Source organism: Bos indicus x Bos taurus, chromosome 3, assembly GCF_003369695.1.
Source record: "Bos indicus x Bos taurus breed Angus x Brahman F1 hybrid chromosome 3, Bos_hybrid_MaternalHap_v2.0, whole genome shotgun sequence".
Lineage (NCBI taxonomy): Eukaryota > Metazoa > Chordata > Mammalia > Artiodactyla > Bovidae > Bos > Bos indicus x Bos taurus.
In genome coordinates, this window is record NC_040078.1 from 105,743,027 (window position 1) to 105,762,431 (window position 19,405).

Sequence of the window (19,405 nt, forward strand, 5' to 3'; positions counted from 1 at the left end):
AGAATTCCCTGTGTGGCCGGCAAACTGATTCTGAAGACAATTCCAAAATAAGGTAACAGAGATTTAGGGAACTTGAAAGAGTGTAAACAATATGTAGTCTCCTAAAATAACTGGCAAACTGTTAAAGAAAAAAAGGTATTTGATGACATTTGTTAAAGATGACAAATGACAAGGCAGACTTTCTTCAGGACCAGCGTGATAGGCAGAGGGACCAGTGCAATGGGGTTTTAGTCAGGCTCAACTCTGAATATACTGTGGACAAGTGGGTATTTACAGCCAAGGAGTAGGTAGGGGTCAGTGAATGGAAAATTATTAAGAGAAAACATTAGGGAAAAGAAGGGAAAACATTAGGGGTAAAGGAGGGTTCTGGCTAAATCATCCTTACAGGATTCTTGCCGAAACAGGCCAGGGTAATCAGACGTTACCTGAAGGATGATGGAGGATGAGAAATCTGATCAGACACTCAGGGTGGAGAGTTCTGTTTAAAATGACTAGCAGGGTTCTTGCTAAAAATAGATTTTTTTAAGGAAGCGTGCAGGTGAGCCTCAGAAAGTTTCAGGAACCTGACTAAAGTTTAGTCAAGCAAAAAAATATTCAGTAAAAGATTTAATTTAGATCCTTAAGTTCTAGTGTGCTTGTTCAAAACAGCACGAGTATTCATTTATAATCATCACTCAACGTTACTCTTCAAAACATGGTTAATGAAAGGAAAGCAATGTAAAAAAGTTGTGACTGAGCCTAAACTTGAAAAGGCCTGATTTCTGAATTTCGGATCAAGCTGTTTGGCCACAACTCAAAAAAAGGCATAAACATTTTTTGACATGATCAAGGAATATTGTGTACAATTATAAAAACTGTAGCTTCAATAAAGATTGGTTCATCCTTTTAAGGGAATATTTGGAATTTACCAAATGTCACGTTCCAAAGTGAAGTTGCTAAACTAAACATAACAAAAACAGTGCTCTTTTCAACTCAATTAAAGGGCCTATGGAAATTTTCCATGTGCTGTCACATGGAAAATGCCAGGCAGTTCTAAGAGTTAAACCTGTATCAATCTCTTAACAAGAAAACAAAAAATAGATCCAAAAATTTGCTCCCTGAAAGTTGCAAAGTATCACAACACCCTACCTTACTAAGATGAAATTCAGATGATACCCTAGGTGACTATGCTTACACCTCAGGTGGACACATCAATGAAAAAGAACAGGGGTATCTGAAGTGCAAATGTTTTATTTACATACTTCTTTAAATACTTCCTTTTCCACAACTGAGCACTTAGTGTATAGAATACAACTGCTTTCACCATCTCAACTGATATCTTGTTAAGTTATACACACATGTAATTCTATATATCTTTATAACAAGTTTCAGAATTAAAGAGGAGACTCTGAAATTCAGTAACACTGCCACACCCATTAAAAGCGCCAGTGGGTGGATGAAAATATTACTGAGATTCATACTATATCTTAAACCACATTTTTTCACTTGCATGTTACTATTCAGATTGGAAGAAAAAGTGATATTTACTTCAGAAACTCTTGATAGATATAATTTAACATATAAACTTTTTATATTCACACTTGCATAATTATATAATTTGTTATAAAAATAATCAGAGATGCTGAATGTAGTTTTCACTGATTCCTTGATTGTTTATGTTTTCCAAGCTCTAAGTTTTATCATTATAAATTAACGTTTTCTGTGATCTTTCCTCTAAAAACTTTATCACTTCCAGAACATGACTGGCATTGATTTTTTTTAATGGGAATTTATTCTTTCAGTTCCTTCAAATTGTTGCATTTCTCCTCACCATGAATTCTCTACTCAATAACTTATCAAATATTAAAGCTTTCTCATATTCATAAGTAAATATTACATATGAATTTTCTGATGTACAATAAGATTTGACTTCTGGGAAAATGGTTTCCCACATTTGCTACATTCATAGGGCCTTTCTCCTGTATGAGTTATCTGATGTCTAAGGAGATGAGACTTCTTGATGAAGGCTTTGCCACATTTAATACATCCATAAGGTTTCTCTCCTGTATGAATTCTTTGATGGGTAACAAGCACAGAACTGTTGCCAAAGGCTTTGCCACATACAATGCATTGATATGGTTTCTCTCCTGTATGAAATTTAGAGTGTTTATAAAGGGACGAACTATACCTAAACGTTTTCCCACATTCCTTACATTCAAATGAGTTCTCAAGTGTATGCGATTTCATGTGTTGATTAAAGGAAGAATTCCAAGTGAATGATTTTCCACACTGACTGCATTCATAAGGCTTCTCTCCAGTGTGGAGTCTCTGATGGACCACGAGTTGTGCTTTATGTGTAAACGCTTTTCCACAATCACTGCACACAAAGGGTCTCTCTCTGTTATGAATTTTCTGATGAGTCGCAAGGTGTGCCTTGCTGCTATAGGCTTTCCCACAGTTGTTGCATTCAAACAGTTTTTTTCTTGTATGATTTTTTTCACGTCTAATGAAATTAAATTTCTTTTTGAAGGCTTTCCCACATTCATTGCATTCATCAGCGTGTTCTCCATTATAACATCTATTATAATTATGAAAGTCCAAAGTAGGCTGCAAACTCTTCCCATATGACTTACATTTATATGATTTTTTTCTTGTAGGATTAAGACTTGTGCTCATATTATAACCATGAAGTCTCTCCACAGTCAGAATTTTATCAAACATGAACAAAATTGAATTTAAAAAATTGTCTTTGCTTTTCTGGTGCTTGTCTGATTCATCAACAAGTGGGCAGTCAGCTTCTAAAAAGGAGTACAATGAAATGTTCCTAGTTAATTTTTGCCATTGACAGTCATAGAAAGAAACTTGATTTCAAATCTAGTCTCATTCTGAAACAAGTATGCTTTCACCTTGCTCCTGAACTTTAAGAGTAAAACTGCTAGGGAGGAAAAAGGAGACAGAATGACAGTGAGCTTAACTTGTGACCTGGGGGGGAAAAACAACAACAACAACAGTAAAATAGCATAAGGTAGTGAGGAAAGTACAAAGAAAATCAAAAAGTTGCTTAACAGGGTGTATGGTCAACTCACAGAACAAAGACAACCCACTACGGAGATGTGATCAATGGACAGGGAGAGGAACAAGAGACAATGGAGTTAAGGGGAAATTAGATTTGGAAGAGGGAGATCAGAATCAGAGTCCTCACTACATAATTCCTAGATCACCCTGGTAGAATACCTCCCTTTTTTTCTGCATTCATATCTCTTTTTTCCTCTTGGTCAGCTGGCACAATATCAGTTCCCTTCAGGAACATTTTTGTATCTACAGTCCTCTGCTGCTGCTGCTAAGTTGCTTCAGTCGTGTCCGACTTATGCGACCCCATAGACGGCAGCCCACCAGGCTCCTCCATCTCTGGGATTATCCAGGCAAGAATATTGGAGTGGGTTGCCATTTCCTTCTCCCTCTCCAGTCTTCTAACCTTATCCAAAAGAGGTTGGTGGAGTAAGACTGCAAATCCACATAAGCTGACTACATTATTAGAACTAGATGTACGGAAAGATCTGCCATCGTGTTGAGAAGGAAAGAACAATGAGGATTCTAGGAACTGAGAGAACCAAGCAAGCACTTCGATGCAATGGGCAGTGTGAGGAGTCAAAGTGGAGTGGCAGGACATCCTCCTACACAAGAGCTGAGGAAGAGAAAGAGCAGCCACGTGGGAGAGGGGAACTGAGGGTGTCATTGGGGGATCTGACGATGTCAGATGCATGTCAAATGCACCCAGTCACTTCCAAAGGTATGTGCTTCCTAAAAAGTGTTTCAAAGGTGCCAGTCCCTCACTCACCAACTGGGACCCCAATTTCAAAGACTCCCATCTTCCTGGGTTTCTCTGACTCACCTGGAGAGCTCCAACGTGAGTTCTCTCCCTCCACCATCCAAGGTCCTTGTCCTTGCTCCACCTTGAATATCACTGTTGTTTCAGTAACTGGACACCCTGTTCCTGGGAAACAACACAGAACTGGGGACAAAGTGCTAGGAACAACTACCTCATAATTCAGGTTTGCCTCCTGGTGTCTTAGGGCCTGTGAAGGCTGACAAACAGGCTTCAGAACAGAAAAGACCCTTCTTCACTTAGAGGCAGAAGCATAAACACAGTACCTGATCCCCAAAGGAGATTAAGAGTCTTTGACTAATGAAGTTCAAGGCCAAACTTGCTAATGCTTCAGAATGTTCAGAGCTTTCACAGGTCTTAAAGGAAGGGTACTGTTAAAACATTCTGAGTTTCAACTAAAAAGTTACCACCCACTGTCCTTACCCACTGAGATGAGGTTTCTAAAGTTCTCCAACATCACATCCCAATACAGGGTTCTCTGATCACAGTCAAGCAGCTGCCACTCCTCTGGGGTGAATTCCACAGCCACATCCTGGAGTGTCACTGATCCCTGTAATAGTACATGGATCTTCAAACTAAAGTGTGCATCATTTTCGGACTTGTAAGAGTCATGGCAGCCTCTTAGGATCATATCATGTTCGTTGATGAGTTTTCAAAGTTATGTATGAAAACTACTATACACCTGATTCAGAAATATACTTTGTGATAGAAACAAAAATTATATTAAAAATATTCAAATAGTATCAGAACAATTCAATAGCAGAAAGAATAGTCTTTTATTTTTTTTTAATTTTATTTTTAAACTTTACATAATTGTATTAGTTTTGCCAAATATCAAAATGAATCCACCACAGATATACATGTGTTCCCCATTCTGAACCCTCCTAAGAATAGTCTTTTAAATGAATGGTGTTGGGACAGTTGGATATCCACATGCAGAAGAATGAAGTTGGACTCCCTCCAACCCACACACCTCATATAATAATAAAAGAAAGTGAAGTCGTGAAGTCGCTCAGTTGTGTCCAACTCTTTGTGACCCCATGGATTATAGCCTACACCAGGCTTCTCCGTCCAAGGGATTTTTCAGGCAAGAGTACTGGAGTGGGTTGCCATTTCCTTCTCCAGGGGATCTTCTCGACCCAGGGATCGAACCCGGGTCTCCTGCATTGTAGGCAGAAGCTTTTACCCTCTGAGCCACCAGAGAAGTCATCATAATAAAAATAAACTAAAAATGGATCAGAGACCCAATGTAAGAGTTAAACTACAGGTAACTCTTGAACAACTTGGGGGTTAGGGTGCCAACCCTCCCCACAGTCAAAAATCCACATAAGTTTACAGACACCTCCATATCTGTGGTTCCACAACCATGAATTCAATGAACCACAGGTCATGTAGTACTACAGTATGTATTTACTGGAAAAAACCTGCACCTAAGTGGATCCACACAGTTCAAAGCTGTGTTATTCAAAGGTCAACTGTATATAATTCTTACATGAAAACAGGGAGTAAATATTTATGACATAGGATTTGGTAACGGTTTCTTAGACATGACAGAAAAAGTGTGATAAAAGAAAAATAGATAACTTGGAATTCATCAAAATTAAGCATTTTTGTGCTTCAAAGGACACCATGAAGAATGTGAAAAAGACAACTCACAAAATAGCAGGAAATATTTGTAAATCATATATCTGAAAAGAGAATTGTCTCTAAAAGAAAAAGAATTCTTACAACAATAAAAAGAAAACTCAATTTAAAAATGGGCAAAGGATGTGAACAGACATTTTTCAAAAGACAGATATGATCCAAAAGCACATGAAAAGATGTACAAATCAAAATCACAATGAGATATCACTTTACATCCAGCAGGATGGCTAAAATCAAAGGCAGACAATGACAAGTTTTTCACAAGGGTAGGGAGAAACTAGAACTCTCATACACTGCTGATGGAATTGTAAAATGGTGCAGCAACTATGGAAAACAATTTAGGAGTTTTTCAAAACATTAGAGTTACCATATACCCAGCAATTTTTCCTAGGTATATACCCAAAAGAGTTGGGAACATGCTGCTAAGTCGCTTCAGTCGTGTCTGACTCTGTGCGACCCCATAGACGGCAGCCCACCAGGCTCCCCCGTCCCCGGGATTCTCCAGGCAAGAACACTGGAGTGGGTTGCCATTTCCTCCTCCAATGCATGAAAGTGAAAAGTGAAAGTCAAGTCACTCAGTCGTGTCAGACTCTTAGCGGCCCCCTGGACTGCAGCCTACCAGGCTCCTCCGTCCATGGGATTTTCCAGGCAAGAGTACTGGAGTGGGGTGCCATTGCCTTCTCCGAGGGAACATATGTCCACACAAAAATCATACACACATGTCCATGGCAGAATTATTCATAGCAGGCAAAAGTGGTAACAATATGGGTATTGAGCAAGTAATAAATGAATAAACAAAATGAGGTATATCCATATGATCCAATATTATTCAGTACTAAAAGGGACTCTATGACATAGATGATCCCTGAAAATATTGTGGTAGGTGAAAGAAGCCAGTCACAAGAGATCACATATTGTACAGTTCAATTTGTATGAAATTTTCAGAATAGGCAAATCCATAAAAACATAAAGTAATTCAGGGCTGGGGGAAGGAAGGAATGGGGAGTAGCTGTTAATGGGTATCGGGTTTCTTTTGAGGATATGAAAATGTTCTGAGATTAGTGATGACAGTTTCAGAATTGTGCTAACACACTAATTTTAAGGTGGTCAACTTATAATAAGTGAATTAAGTCTTAATAAAATTATTTTAAAATACTGCTTATATGTTCTTCACTCATTCACTCACATAATATTTAATGAGGACATACCAAGTATAGTACCGATGCTGCTGCTGCTAAGTCGCTTCAGTCGTGTCCGACTCTGTGTGACCCCATAGACGGCAGCCCACCAGGCTCCCCCGTCCCTGGGATTCTCCAGGCAAGAACACTGGAGTGGGTTGCCATTTCCTTCTCCAGTGCATGGAATTGAAAAGTGAAAGTGAAGTCGCTCAGTCATGTCCGACTCTGTGCAACCCCATGGACTGCAGCCTACCAGGCTCCTCCGTCCATGGGATTCTCCAGGCAAGAGTACTGGAGTGGGGTGCCATTGCCTTCTCCGAGTACAGTACTTTTTTTCTTAGTACTAGTGATACAAAAAAGAAAAAAATTATTACTGCCCTCAGTAATCTTACAGCCTATTAAACACTACAAAATAAATGTATAACGGTAATTAGATGTTAAATAGGCTATAAAGTTAACAGGCTAGACTTATATAAGCATAATAAAATAGAAAAACACAGATTTTTATATGATAAAATATATCCTCTTAACCATGAATCAAAATCATTTTTAATTTAAACTGAAATTAAAAAGGCACATAGCAACATTTCTATCACAAAGAGATAGTTAAGACCATATAAGGAAGCAAACTAAAACCTACAAGCTTTTTTTTAATGCCACAGAAATATTTTTATTTAGAAGAAATATAATTTTGTAAATGAAATGTAACTGGAAAACAGTTATGCCTATTTGTTTTACTTCAACTACAAGGGCAGAGTTGAGCAGTTGTCAGGGAAGCCATATAGCCTTAAAGCCTAAAATATTTATTGTTTGTCCCTTTAATGGGAAGAGTATTATAAATTCTTTAAACTGTTATGTTAAAACCATGAAATATATTATTGACAAGTATAAAAAGAGGATATGAGGGGAAAAGTTCCCAATTTATGAAAACAATTTTAGTAAGCTAAGGATCCTTAACTTGATTAAAAATAAAAAACCAAAGAACAACTATCTACCGGAATATAAGACACTGGAAGAATTCCCATTAAAACTGGACCAGAAAAGATTCTGGCTAGCAATTACATTCAAAATTATAGTACTAGAAATCCTGTCCATTGCAATAAGACAAAAAAAAAACCAATGGAGATAAGCAAATAAGGGACAAAACTCCATTTGAAGAGTATATGATGGTCTATCTAGAAAATCTAAGACTAAACTAAAAAACTCTTAGACTTAGTAAGAGTTCTGTAAGTTGAATAAAGTCAAACAGACAAATCTATACTTTCCTATGCACCAGAATAGCCAGTTAGAAAATATTATGAAAAAAATATTCATCCCATTCTCAATAGCAACTTAAACCATGTGTAAGAATAAACATGATAAGAAATGTATAAGAATTTACATACATAAAAACCTATACAACTATAATGAAGGACCAAAATAAAAATGCAAATAAAATGAAGAACTCATTATTGAAAAGTTATGAATTCTCTCCAAATTTATCTAAAAGTATAATGCAATCACAATAATGATACCTAATCTATCCCCTGGGTCGAGAAGATCCCCTGGAGGAGGGCATGGCAACTCACTCCAGTATTTTTGCCCGGAGAACCCCCACAGACTGGCAGGCTACAGTCCATGGGGTCGCAAAGAATCAGACACAAATGAGCGACTAAGCACAGCATAGCACAGCACACATGGACTTGCAAACGGAGTTCTTGGCACTATGTTCCCTGCTTATTCTAGGGAACACTCTTAAGGTCATTGGAAATCGGATGTTATATTTATCACAGAATTGTTACTGGCAATACTGTTGCTAACATAACCTCTTTGAAACATTATTGTAATATTTTCTTTGGAATTGTAATATTTTCTTTGGAGAACTGTGCTAGGAAAGATTTTACTTATCAGGGGAATTGTTCGGCTTTATGCTCCTGGACAAAGCCAATACTGTGGTTGGCTACCCATTTTCTATGATCACCAGAAAGAGTGGGTACACATATGAGGCTCTGCTGCTGCTGCTGCTAAGTCGCTTCAGTCGGGTCCGACTCTGTGTGACCCCATAGATGGCAGCCCACCAGGCTCCCCCATCCCTGGGATTCTCCAGGCAAGAACACTGGAGTGGGTTGCCATTTCCTTCTCCAATGCAGGGAAGTGAAGAGCGAAAGTGAAGTTGCTCAGTCGTGTCCGACTCTTAGCAACCTCATGGACTGCAGCTTGCCAGGCTCCTCCGTCCATGGGATTTTCCAGGCAAGAGTACTACTGCAGTGGGGTGCCATTGCCTTCTCCGATATGAGGCTCTACCTAAATGCTGAAAAACCTTATAACCTGGATATCAATTTATCAATTTTCTGAATTTCCTATTGGACCTGATCTATTCAGTCTACATTCTCCCTAACTATATATAATCTCCTTTTTATATGGATTTTTAAAAAAGAGATTTGGACCTCCTGCTTTCTGAGATGGTGCACACTCTGTCTATGGACTGTGCATCTCTCTAAATAAATCCACTTCTTACCCATCAAAAAAAAGAGACAGATTTTAATAACAATAAATGGACGCCTTACCTTGAAGTTGATCATTTCTGCCTCTCTGCACAGAGATCTATGAAAGTAGAAATGGGGAAGAGAATAAAGACATGAAATACCAGGACTGCAATGGAGAACCCTGCTCCACGGGAACAGAAGCACATACAGTGCAGTCTGAGAAAAGGCCACCCTGTGAGAGAATGATGTTTCCAGCAAGTCAGAAATGTCCACATTTTATAAGCAATGATCTTATATTAGTAGGCTGTACATTTCTATCCTACTGACCTAATAGCAAATCATTAACCTTAACCAGTGACAGGTTTTTTTCTCCCAGAAATTCATTCTAAGTAGATAATAATGAATGAGTTAAAGTGATAACTAAAAGCCTCATCTCTCAAGCTCAGTTATCTTTGGAAGTCATTCCTTCCTGTGATTCTCTGGCCTCTGTTCTGTAGGTGGATTGGGTAAGAGATCTCAAATTAGGTTTTATGAAGAGGCTGGATGCAGGGAAAGTGGGGGAGGGATTTTTTTTTTAAGCTGAAGTCTTAAACTGAGACTCTAAATCTCAATCTCTCTCTCTCAATCTCACCATCTCCTACAGGCCCAACCTGGGCTTTTTGAAATTCTAACCAGAACTGCTCGAGCCCTAGAAAGGCTAAAATGTGCAAGAGGCACTCTCAGCTTTATTTACAATCATCACTGGAAAATCTGCAGATTCACCAAGGGTTCTTTTTTTTAAAAAAACTTTAATTTGTATTGGGGTATAGCCGATTAATAATATTGTGGGAGTTTCAGGTGAACAGCAAAGTGACTCAGCCATACACATACCATGAGTTGTTTTTTTTTTTTTTTTTTAATGACAAACCAAAATTTACTTAGCATATATAAAAATATTTCGAAAGAAAAATAAATCCAATGATTTGTTTTGCAGGTTCTTTTCAACTTGCAAAAAGAATGAAATTTGAAGGAAATTCATCTGGAGTTTAACTCTCAGATCATCTATACTAAACTGCCTGAGTCCAGGCAAGTTAAACTCACCTTTCTGCTTCAGTTAACTCATATACAAAATAGAGATAATACTTACTTCAGATGATTGTTGTGAGTGTTGACTAAAAAAATATAGTCACAATCTGAAAGTAGCGAATTATTTTATTTGGTGGGAATGTTAGCCTGGGAGACCGCATCTCAGTAACTCTGGGAAAACTGCTCCAAGGAGGCAGGAGAGGAAGTCAGGCTATACACAAGTTTGCAACAAAGGAAGCAGGCAGGCTGAACCTCAAATATCAGTATCAAGTTAAGGAATTTAGCATTCTTTGTATGGGAAGATGCAAGCCTCTGGGCTCACTGAATTCATTCCTTTCATATTCACCTCAGCTATCTGGGACTAATCCTGTTTCCTTGTTCACCTTACTTCTGGCATTCTCCCAGCTCCAAAGCAATCACCGTGGGGCGGGGGGCGGGCAGCAGCTTCTGCTGGATCGCAGTTTTAGCAGCCCTCATTCACATTTGGAAGCCACCTATCACTGATAGCTGTGACATTTCTTGTTTATTAATATGGCAGGAGATATTTTCACTTCATATGAAAATACCCTAAAGCATGCACCGAAGTTTCTCTAAAAATGTTTTCTTCCTAGATCCCTGAAAATGGTTTACTATTTCCTTTTGTAGGCTTTAGTAGGGCCAAAGGTGCTTCTGTCATCAGGAAAGGTGCAGTTTAAAGCACAAGAGCAGGAATGCAAACTGAACTTGCTCAAGCCGCAACTGGGATCTAGGAACCCACGGAGTGGCAGTTGGACCCTTCCCTAGCTTTCTCTGAACTACTCCAGAATCGGACAGGACCCACACACCCAAACTGGAAGTCACCGCATGTGAGGGTTTTCACGTTTTATTTTCGTTGGGTAAGCCAATAAAGCGGTCCCTTTCTTCCTGCCCTTTCCTTGTGTCCCCCAAGTTCTGTAGAGTCATACTTGCCAGCTTTGCACCGCCACACTCCCAGCTCCGGCTCTAAGCTGGAGATCAGGTTACGGAGATCTCCCAGATCCGGGAGATACCCCAACTTTCACTTCATGCAGTACTGGTTCAAAAATTACAGAATACCGGCTACCACCCCACTGCGCGTGTCCGGAAATAACTCTTCGCCCAGAGTTCCCAGGCTCCCGCGGGGTGCAGGCTATTCATCCAATACTACATTTCCCATAAAGCCCATGGAGCTTATTTCTGGAATGCGTCGGTTCTGCCTCCTTAGAGGGAGACTCCAGATCTGGTATTTCTGGGGCTGCTTGAAGAGACATGCTCACTTATAAAAGGGAGATGTAGATACCATTTTTGTTTAAAAGCTATAGACCTCAGAATTTTTAAATACTGGAAAATCTAAGTCAGCAGTTTGCTAAGAGAATAATTTGCCTTTACTCAGTTCAGTCTTTTCTAGTAAAACAGTAGCTTAGGTCAGAAACATGAAGAGGACCCAACAAAGAAGACTGAGACGGAATAATCCCGAGGCAGATGGAAAAGGAGGAAGGTTTGGATCTGCAAAATCAAGGGAAGAGAACGTTTCAAGGAGGAGGGAGTGATCCATTGCATTAACTGCTGCTGATAGGTTAGGTAGGATGAGAAGTAATAATTGACCATTGGATCGAGCAATTCGGGGATGGCTGAAACTTGCCCTTTTGGTGTACTGATGGAAGTTTGATGAAGTCTGACAAGAATTAGGAGTGGGATGAAACAATGGGAGAAGGCAAGTACTTATAGACATACTCCTTCAATTTTTTAAAGATGAATAGGAAAGTAAAACTGTCCATTGCAGATGGATTTGGGGTTCAGAAATTTTTTTTAAGATGGAAGAAATTACAGTGTTTGTACCCTATTTAAAATGATACAATGGAGAGGGGGAAATCAACAATACAGGAGAGACAGGACAGTTGCAAGAGCAAAGTCCTTGAGGAAAGAAGGGATAGAATCCAGCACACAATTGGGAGGATCAGTTCTAAGCAAGAGCCTGGGCAATTTATTCATTGAAATAACCGGAGAAGCAGAATCAATAGGTACAGATTTGGTGGGGGGAGAATGAGGATATCCTCCCTGAGTGTTTGTATTTTATAAGTGAAATTGAAAGCTCAGAGTGATGTTAGGGAGAAGGTATTTGAGATATGAGGAAAGAAAAGATAAGAAATTCTGCATTAGACTGATTCTAATATTTTTTTCATATTTCAACATATGTGAAATTGCTGTCTCACAAATGATGACATGCCATAGTTTAATTGGTAGACTTTTTCTTTCCTAGTAATATGTAAAATAATGATGTATCTTATAATCAGTGGCATCTGAGATTCTAATGTTAGTTATTTAGGAATGTGGGGAAGTGAATGGATTCAGAAAATGAAGTACTATTACACAGCACCATTAAGATCTCACTTGATGCTCACCATTAAGATCTCACTTGATGCTAGTAAGCTCTTGACTTTACTGGCGTTTTCAATGTCATAAACACATATTTTTATATCTTATTTTTAAAAAATCATTTCTTGACTTTAGCTCACAAGCAATTGTGCCATTTCCTAGCTTTCTTTTTTTTAAGGTTTTGACTGTGTCCTGCAGCTTTGGTAGTTCTGTGACCAAGGATCAAACCCATGCCCCCTGCAGTTAAAGAGCACTGTCTTTTTTTTTTTTTTTTTTGGCCTAACTTTTAATTTGGAAACACTCAAACTCACAGAAAACTTGCAAGCAGAGTACAAAGAACCATTTGTTTAGGACCGCAACAACCTAAAAAAGGAAGTTCAGTTCAGTCCCTCAGTCGTGTCAGACTCTTTGTGACCCCATGGACTGCAGCATGCCAGGCTTCCCTGTCCATCACCAACTCCCAGAGCTTGCCTAGCATCAGGGTCTTTTTCAATGAGTCAGTTCTTCACATCAGGTGGCCAAAGTATTGGAGCTTCAGCTTTAGCCTCAGTCCTTCCAATGAATATTCAGGACTGATTTCCTTTAGGATTGACTGCTTTGATTTCCTTGCAGTCCAAGGGACTCTCAAGAGTCTTCTCCAACACCACAGTTCAAAAGCATCAACTCTTCAGTGCTCAGCTTTCTTTATAATCCAACTCTCACATCCATATGTTACTGGAAAAATCATAGCTTTGACTATACGGACCTTTGTAGGCAAAGTAATGTCTCTGCTTTTTAATATGCTCTCTAGGTTGGTCATAGCATTTCTTCCACGGAGCAAGCGTCTTTTAATTTCATGGCTGCAGTCATCATCTGCCGTGATTTTGGAGCCCAAGAAAATAAAGTCTGTCAGTGTTTCCATTGTTACCCCATCTATTTGCCATGAAGTGATGGGACTGGATGCCATGATCTTAGTTTTCTGCCATGTTGAGTTCTAAGCCAGCTTTTTCACTCTCCTCTTTCGCTTTCATCAAGAGGCTCTTCTTCAGTTCTTTGCTTTCTGCCATAAGGGTAGTGTCATCTGCATATCTGAGGTTATTGATATTTCTCCCGGCAATCTTGATTCCAGCTTGTGCTTCATCCAGCCCAGCATTTCGCATGATGTACTCTGCATATAAGTTAAATAAGCAGGGTGACAATATACGGCCTTGACATATTCCCTTCTGAATTTGGAACCAGTCTATTGTTCCATGTCCAGTTCTAGCTGTTGCTTCTTGACCTGCATACAGATTTCTCAGGAAGCAGGTCAGGTGGCCTGGTATTCCCATCTCTTTCAGAATTTCCCATAGTTTGTTGTGATCCACACAGTCAAAGGCTTTGGCATAGTCAATAAAGCAGAAGTAGATGTTCTTTCTGGAATTCTTTTGCTTTTTCAATGATCCAACGGATGAAACCAGGAAAATAAACAAATATACCTCCTGCCCCCAACTGGAATCAACCAGACAGCACTGTCCCCCAACACGAGGGGTCCCATGATGCCCCCTCATCCTACCTAAGGATGCTTAGCTGGCACTGGCTGGGCCCAGGCCTGCCTCTCAGAGGTGGTTGACCAACATCTCCAATGGCTTGGGTCACTTTGTGGAAGCGAAGTCTTAATCACTGGGCCACCAAGGAAATACCCCTGGCTTTCTTTCCGAGGAAGATTTCCCTAAAGAGTTGCTTCTTGGTTCTGCCTACATTTTCTCACCTCCAGTTCTCTCTTAAATCCACTCTAACTGGCTTCTTGACCATAACCACACTCCTAAAACTGCTCTTGTCCATTTACCAAGGAAATTCCACTTGAAAAACTAAATGGGTTTTCTTTGTCCTCATCATATTTGACTTCAACAGCATTTAAGATAAATGACATATTTCCTTATTTTGTTTTTTACAACATCTCACGAAAGATAATTTCTCCCACCTCACTAATACTGTTTCTCTATTTTCTTTATTGAATAATCTTCCTCTATTCCACCTCCAAATGTTGGAATACTTGGCCTTGGGTCTTTTCTTTTTGAAGTTTTCCTCAAATGGTCTCATTCAGCCCCACAATTTTAAATACCATTTATTTGATGACAAATTTCTTTGATTTAACTGACACATCTGTATCTCCACCCCTCATCTCTCCCCTGAATTTCTGAGCCCTAATTCCTTATGCCTACTTGAAATCTCCCCTTAAAAGCTACCTTCAACTTCACATGTTCAAATCAACCTATTAATCCTGTCCCCACCCACACTCCCACTATAACACTTCTCCTAGTTCAATAAATGTATCATTCACCTGGTTACTTGAGCAAAAATTTAGGAGCCATCCTTCATTTCTCTTATTCCTGTTTCCTTTCTTTGATTTATTTGTATTTGGCTTTCATCCCCAGTTCTGAATCAGAGCTCCTAAAACTCTTGGAATTTCCTAAGATATGAGAATGAGCATGTCTTTTGTTATGTTAATGAGGTGACTTTTGGACAGCACCTAAGGATGAGGGCTGACTGTCCGGAAAACCAAACCACATGATTAGAGGGTTAGAACTTTCAGTCCCACATCTCCTAACCTATGGGGAAGGGAGAGAGGTTGGAGATTGAATCAATTGCCAATGGCCAATGATTTAATCAGTCACGGCTATGTAATGAAGACTCCATAAAACCCCAAAAGGGGACTTCCCTGGTGGTCCAGTGGTTAAGAATCCACCTGCCAATGCAGGGGACACAGGTTCAGTCCCTGGTCCGGAAGATTCAACATACTGCAGGCAACTAATCTGTGTGCCACAACAACTGAGACCATGCACCCCAGAGACCATGTCCTGCAACAAGAGGAGCCACCACAATGAGAAGCCCACACAATAACTAGAGAGTAACCCCTGCTCACAACCAGGTTGGTGAACACGTGAAGGTATGGGGAGAGCCATGTACCCATAGAGGGCATGGAAGATCTGCACCCTTTACTGATACCTTACGTTATGCATCTCTCCATATGGCAATTCTTGAGTTATATCCTTTAATAATAAACTGGTAGTCTAGTAAGTAAAATGTTTCTCTGAGTTCTGTGAGCCATTTGAGTAAATTAATCAAGTCCAAGGAAGAGGTTGTTGAAACCTCCAACCTATAGCCAGCAGGTCAGAAAGACAAGTAGGCAACCTGGACTTGTATCACCGAGCAGGGAAACTTCCCTCCCATCTTCTGGGTGTTTGTCTAGACTTCAGTGTCATTTCTAAATATTTGGGAGAATTCAGCAGTAAATCATCTGGGCCTACAGCTTTCTTTGTGGGGAGGTTTTAAACTACAAAATCAACCTCTTTGTTGGATATAGGGCTATTATTTAGGTTGCAAATTTCTTCAGAGAGCTTTGGTAGTTTGTATCTTTCAAGGAATTTTTCTATCATCTAAGCTGTCAAATGTATTGGCATAAAGTTGTTCTTACTATCCCCCCCCCTTTTTTTTTTTAACAAATCCACACTTTTTATTTACTTTTCAGTAAGTTTAAATTCTCAAAGGGTACAGCATCACATGATGCTGTGTTCAATGTCTTCAGCAGGAAGGTTGCTTTGGAATTTGGCAGGAACCATGCCACTGTTTCCATGAGCTTGAGTTATCTTTCCCCAGATTACTAAGGTTTTCTGCCAGGAAATACTGTGTTGTTCTTTGCTTTGTACACAGAAACACATCTCTTGCCTAGACAGAATTCAGTTTCATCCCGAGCATATACACTTTCAATTTTCAGGAGAGCTGCATGCTCCCTCTGGTTCTGTAGACCCCACTTATAGCCAGAAAAAATGGCCTTGGACCACAGCCTTCCAGACATATTTGTCAATTTAGAAGTCCTGTTCCTAGCAGGCCTCCACAGGATCCAAGATGGCTGCATAATAATCCCTTATTTTCTTTTAATATCCATAATATTTGTAGTGCTGTCACCTCATTCCTGATATTGGTCATGTGTCTTCCCTCTCCCCTCTCCCACCCTAATTGCTCTGGCTAGAACTTGTCAGTTTTATTGATCTCAGAATCAGTTTTTGGTTTCATTGATTTTTCTCTATTATCTGTTTTCTATTTTATTAATGTCAGCTATGTTGCTCATTTCATTTTTATGGTTTCTTTGAATTTGATTTTCTCTCCTTTTTTTAGTTAATGGGGACACTGAGGTCAGTAATTTGAGATCTTTCTTCTTTTCCAATTAGTGGCATTCATTTCAGTTCAGTTCAGTTCACTCGCTCAGTCCTGTCCGACTCTTTGTGACCCCATGAATCACAGCACGCCAGGCCTCCCTGTCCATCACCAACTCCCAGAGTTCACTCAGACTCACATCCACCGAGTCAGTGATGCCATCCAGCCATCTCATCCTCTGTCATCCCCTTCTCTTCCTGCCCTCAATCCCTCCCAGCATCAGTCTTTTCCAATGAGTCAACTCTTCACATGAGGTGGCCAAAGTACTGGAGTTTCAGCTTTAGCATCATTCCTTCCAAAGAAATCCCAGGGCTGATCTCCTTCAGAATGGACTGGTTGGATCTCCTTGCAGTCCAAGGGACTCTCAAGAGTCTTCTCCAACACCACAGTTCAAAAGCATCAATTCTTCGGCGATCAGCTTTCTTCACAGTCCAACTCTCACATCCATACATGACCACAGGAAAAACCATAGCCTTGACTAGACGGACCTTTGTTGGCAAAGTAATGTCTCTGCTTTTGAATATGCTATCTAGGTTGGTCATAACTTTCCTTCCAGGAGTAAGCGTCTTTTAATTTCATGGCTGCAGTGACCATCTGCAGTGATTTTGGAGCCCCCAAAAATAAAGTCTGACACTGTTTCCACTGTTTCCCCATCTATTTCCCATGAAGTGATGGGACCAGATGCCATGATCTTCGTTTTCTGAATGTTGAGCTTTAAGCCAACTTTTTCACTCTCCACTTTCACTTTCATCAAGAGGCTTTTGAGTTCCTCTTCACTTTCTGCATCTGCATATCTGAGGTTATTGATATTTCTCCCGGCAATCTTGATTCCAGCTTGTGCTTCTTCCAGTCCAGCGTTTCTCATGATGTACTCTGCCTATAGGCTAAATAAACAGGGTGACAATATACAGCCTTGACGTACTCCTTTTCCTATTTGGAACCAGTCTGTTGTTCCATGTCCAGTTCTAACTGTTGCTTCCTGACCTGCATACAAATTTCTCAAGAGGCAGATCAGGTGGTCTGGTATTCCCATCTCTTTCAGAATTTTCCACAGTTTACTGTGATCCACACAGTCAAAGGCTTTGGCATAGTCAATAAAGCAGAAATAGATGTTTTTCTGGAACTCTCTTGCTTTTTCCATGATCCAGCAGATGTTGGCAATTTGATCTCTGGTTCCTCTGCCTTTTCTAAAACCAGCTTGAACATCAGGAAGTTCACGGTTCACATATCAATTAGGTATCCAATTAGGCATTTAGTGTTATCAATTTCCCTGAAATATACTGCCTCCCACACATTTTTGTATATTTTCAAGTAAATATAAGTAATTTCTCTTTTTGTGATATCTTAGAAAATGAAGATCATGGCATCTGGTCCCATCACTTCATGGGAAATAGATGGGGAAACAGTGGAAACAGTGTCACACTTTATTTTGGGGGGCTCCAAAATCACTGCAGATGGTCACTGCAGCCATGAAATTAAAAGATGCTTACTCCTTGGAAGAAAAGTTATGACCAACCTAGACAGCATATTGAAAAGCAGAGACATTACTTTGCCAACAAAGGTTCGTCTAGTCAAGGCTATGGTTTTTCCTGTGGTCATGTATGGATGTGAGAGTTGGACTGTGAAGAAAGCTGATCGCCGAAGAATTGATGCTTTTGAACTGTGGTGTTGGAGAAGACTCTTGAGAGTCCCTTGGACTGCAAGGAGATCCAACCAGTCCATTCTGAAGGAGATCAGCCCTGGGATTTCTTTGGAAGGAATGATGCTAAAGCTGAAACTCCAGTACTTTGGCCACCTCGTGCGAAGAGTTGACTCATTGGAAAAAACTCTGATGCTGGGAGGGATTGAGGGCAGGAGAAGAAGGGGACGACAGAGGATGAGATGGCTGGATGGCATCACTGACTCGATGGACATGAGTCTGAGTGAACTCCAGGAGTTGGTAATGGACAGGAGGCCTGGCGTGCTGCGATTCATGGGGTCGCAAAGAGTCAGACACAACTGAGCGACTGAACTGAACTGAGGGTACTTTAGTGTGTAATTTAGTTTGCACATAATTTTTGATTGTTCAGATATCTGTCATCAAACTCTAACTTAATTCCATTGTGATCAGATAGCATACTTTGTATGACTTTCATCCACATAAATTTATTCAGATTTGTTTTATGGCCTAGAAATAGTCTATTTTGATAAATACTCTATGTTCACCTGAAAAAACAAGCATCTACAGAAGATTTTTTATGTCTAATCACATACACCCAACACATGTATTTGATTTATATTTAAATGTATGATTTAAATATATTTAAATATATGATTTTTGATACATCCACAAAGTATCTTGAAGAACCTTATCCAACTTCCTATTGATGGTTATTTTGAGATTCAGAATTAACAGGTATGCATGTAAGACCAATATTTACTTTCTACTTTATACATTATTATAGTGTTTGTAGTAGGAAAAGATAGGAAATAGCTTAAGTATATATAAATAGAGGTCTAGTTAGATAAACAGTATATCTTTACAATGGAACCCTTTGCAGCAACTAAAAGGAAGGAGGTGAACTATAAATACTAATATGAAACAACTCTAAAGTACATTGATAAGTAAAAGAAACAAGGTGTGTTGAAGTTGAAAAATATTG

General features: G+C 39.6%; 1 protein-coding gene and 1 pseudogene across 4 annotated transcripts in view; both read right to left on the reverse strand.

Annotated features, from left to right (window-relative positions):
• Positions 1–1,212: 1,212 nt before the first annotated feature.
• The window catches only part of ZNF684 (zinc finger protein 684), a 30,098-nt gene continuing 11,905 nt past the window's right edge, over positions 1,213–19,405 (reverse strand). Inside the window, exons 1-5 of one of the 4 annotated variants that reach the window (XM_027537669.1) lie at positions 11,166–11,306; positions 9,234–9,270; positions 4,289–4,415; positions 3,872–3,973; positions 1,213–2,777 (exon numbers count right to left, since the gene is read on the reverse strand). In XM_027537669.1, coding sequence (XP_027393470.1) covers positions 1,873–2,777; positions 3,872–3,973; positions 4,289–4,415; positions 9,234–9,248 — 1,149 coding nt within the window. In that variant the 5' untranslated portion in view covers positions 9,249–9,270; positions 11,166–11,306 and the 3' untranslated portion in view covers positions 1,213–1,872. Of the gene's footprint in view, positions 2,778–3,871; positions 3,974–4,288; positions 4,416–9,233; positions 9,271–11,161; positions 11,307–19,405 lie in introns of those variants that run through there. The other 3 variants (XM_027537670.1, XM_027537671.1, XM_027537672.1) reach the window with 3 other exon arrangements.
• LOC113890071 lies at positions 13,987–16,804 on the reverse strand (annotated as a pseudogene).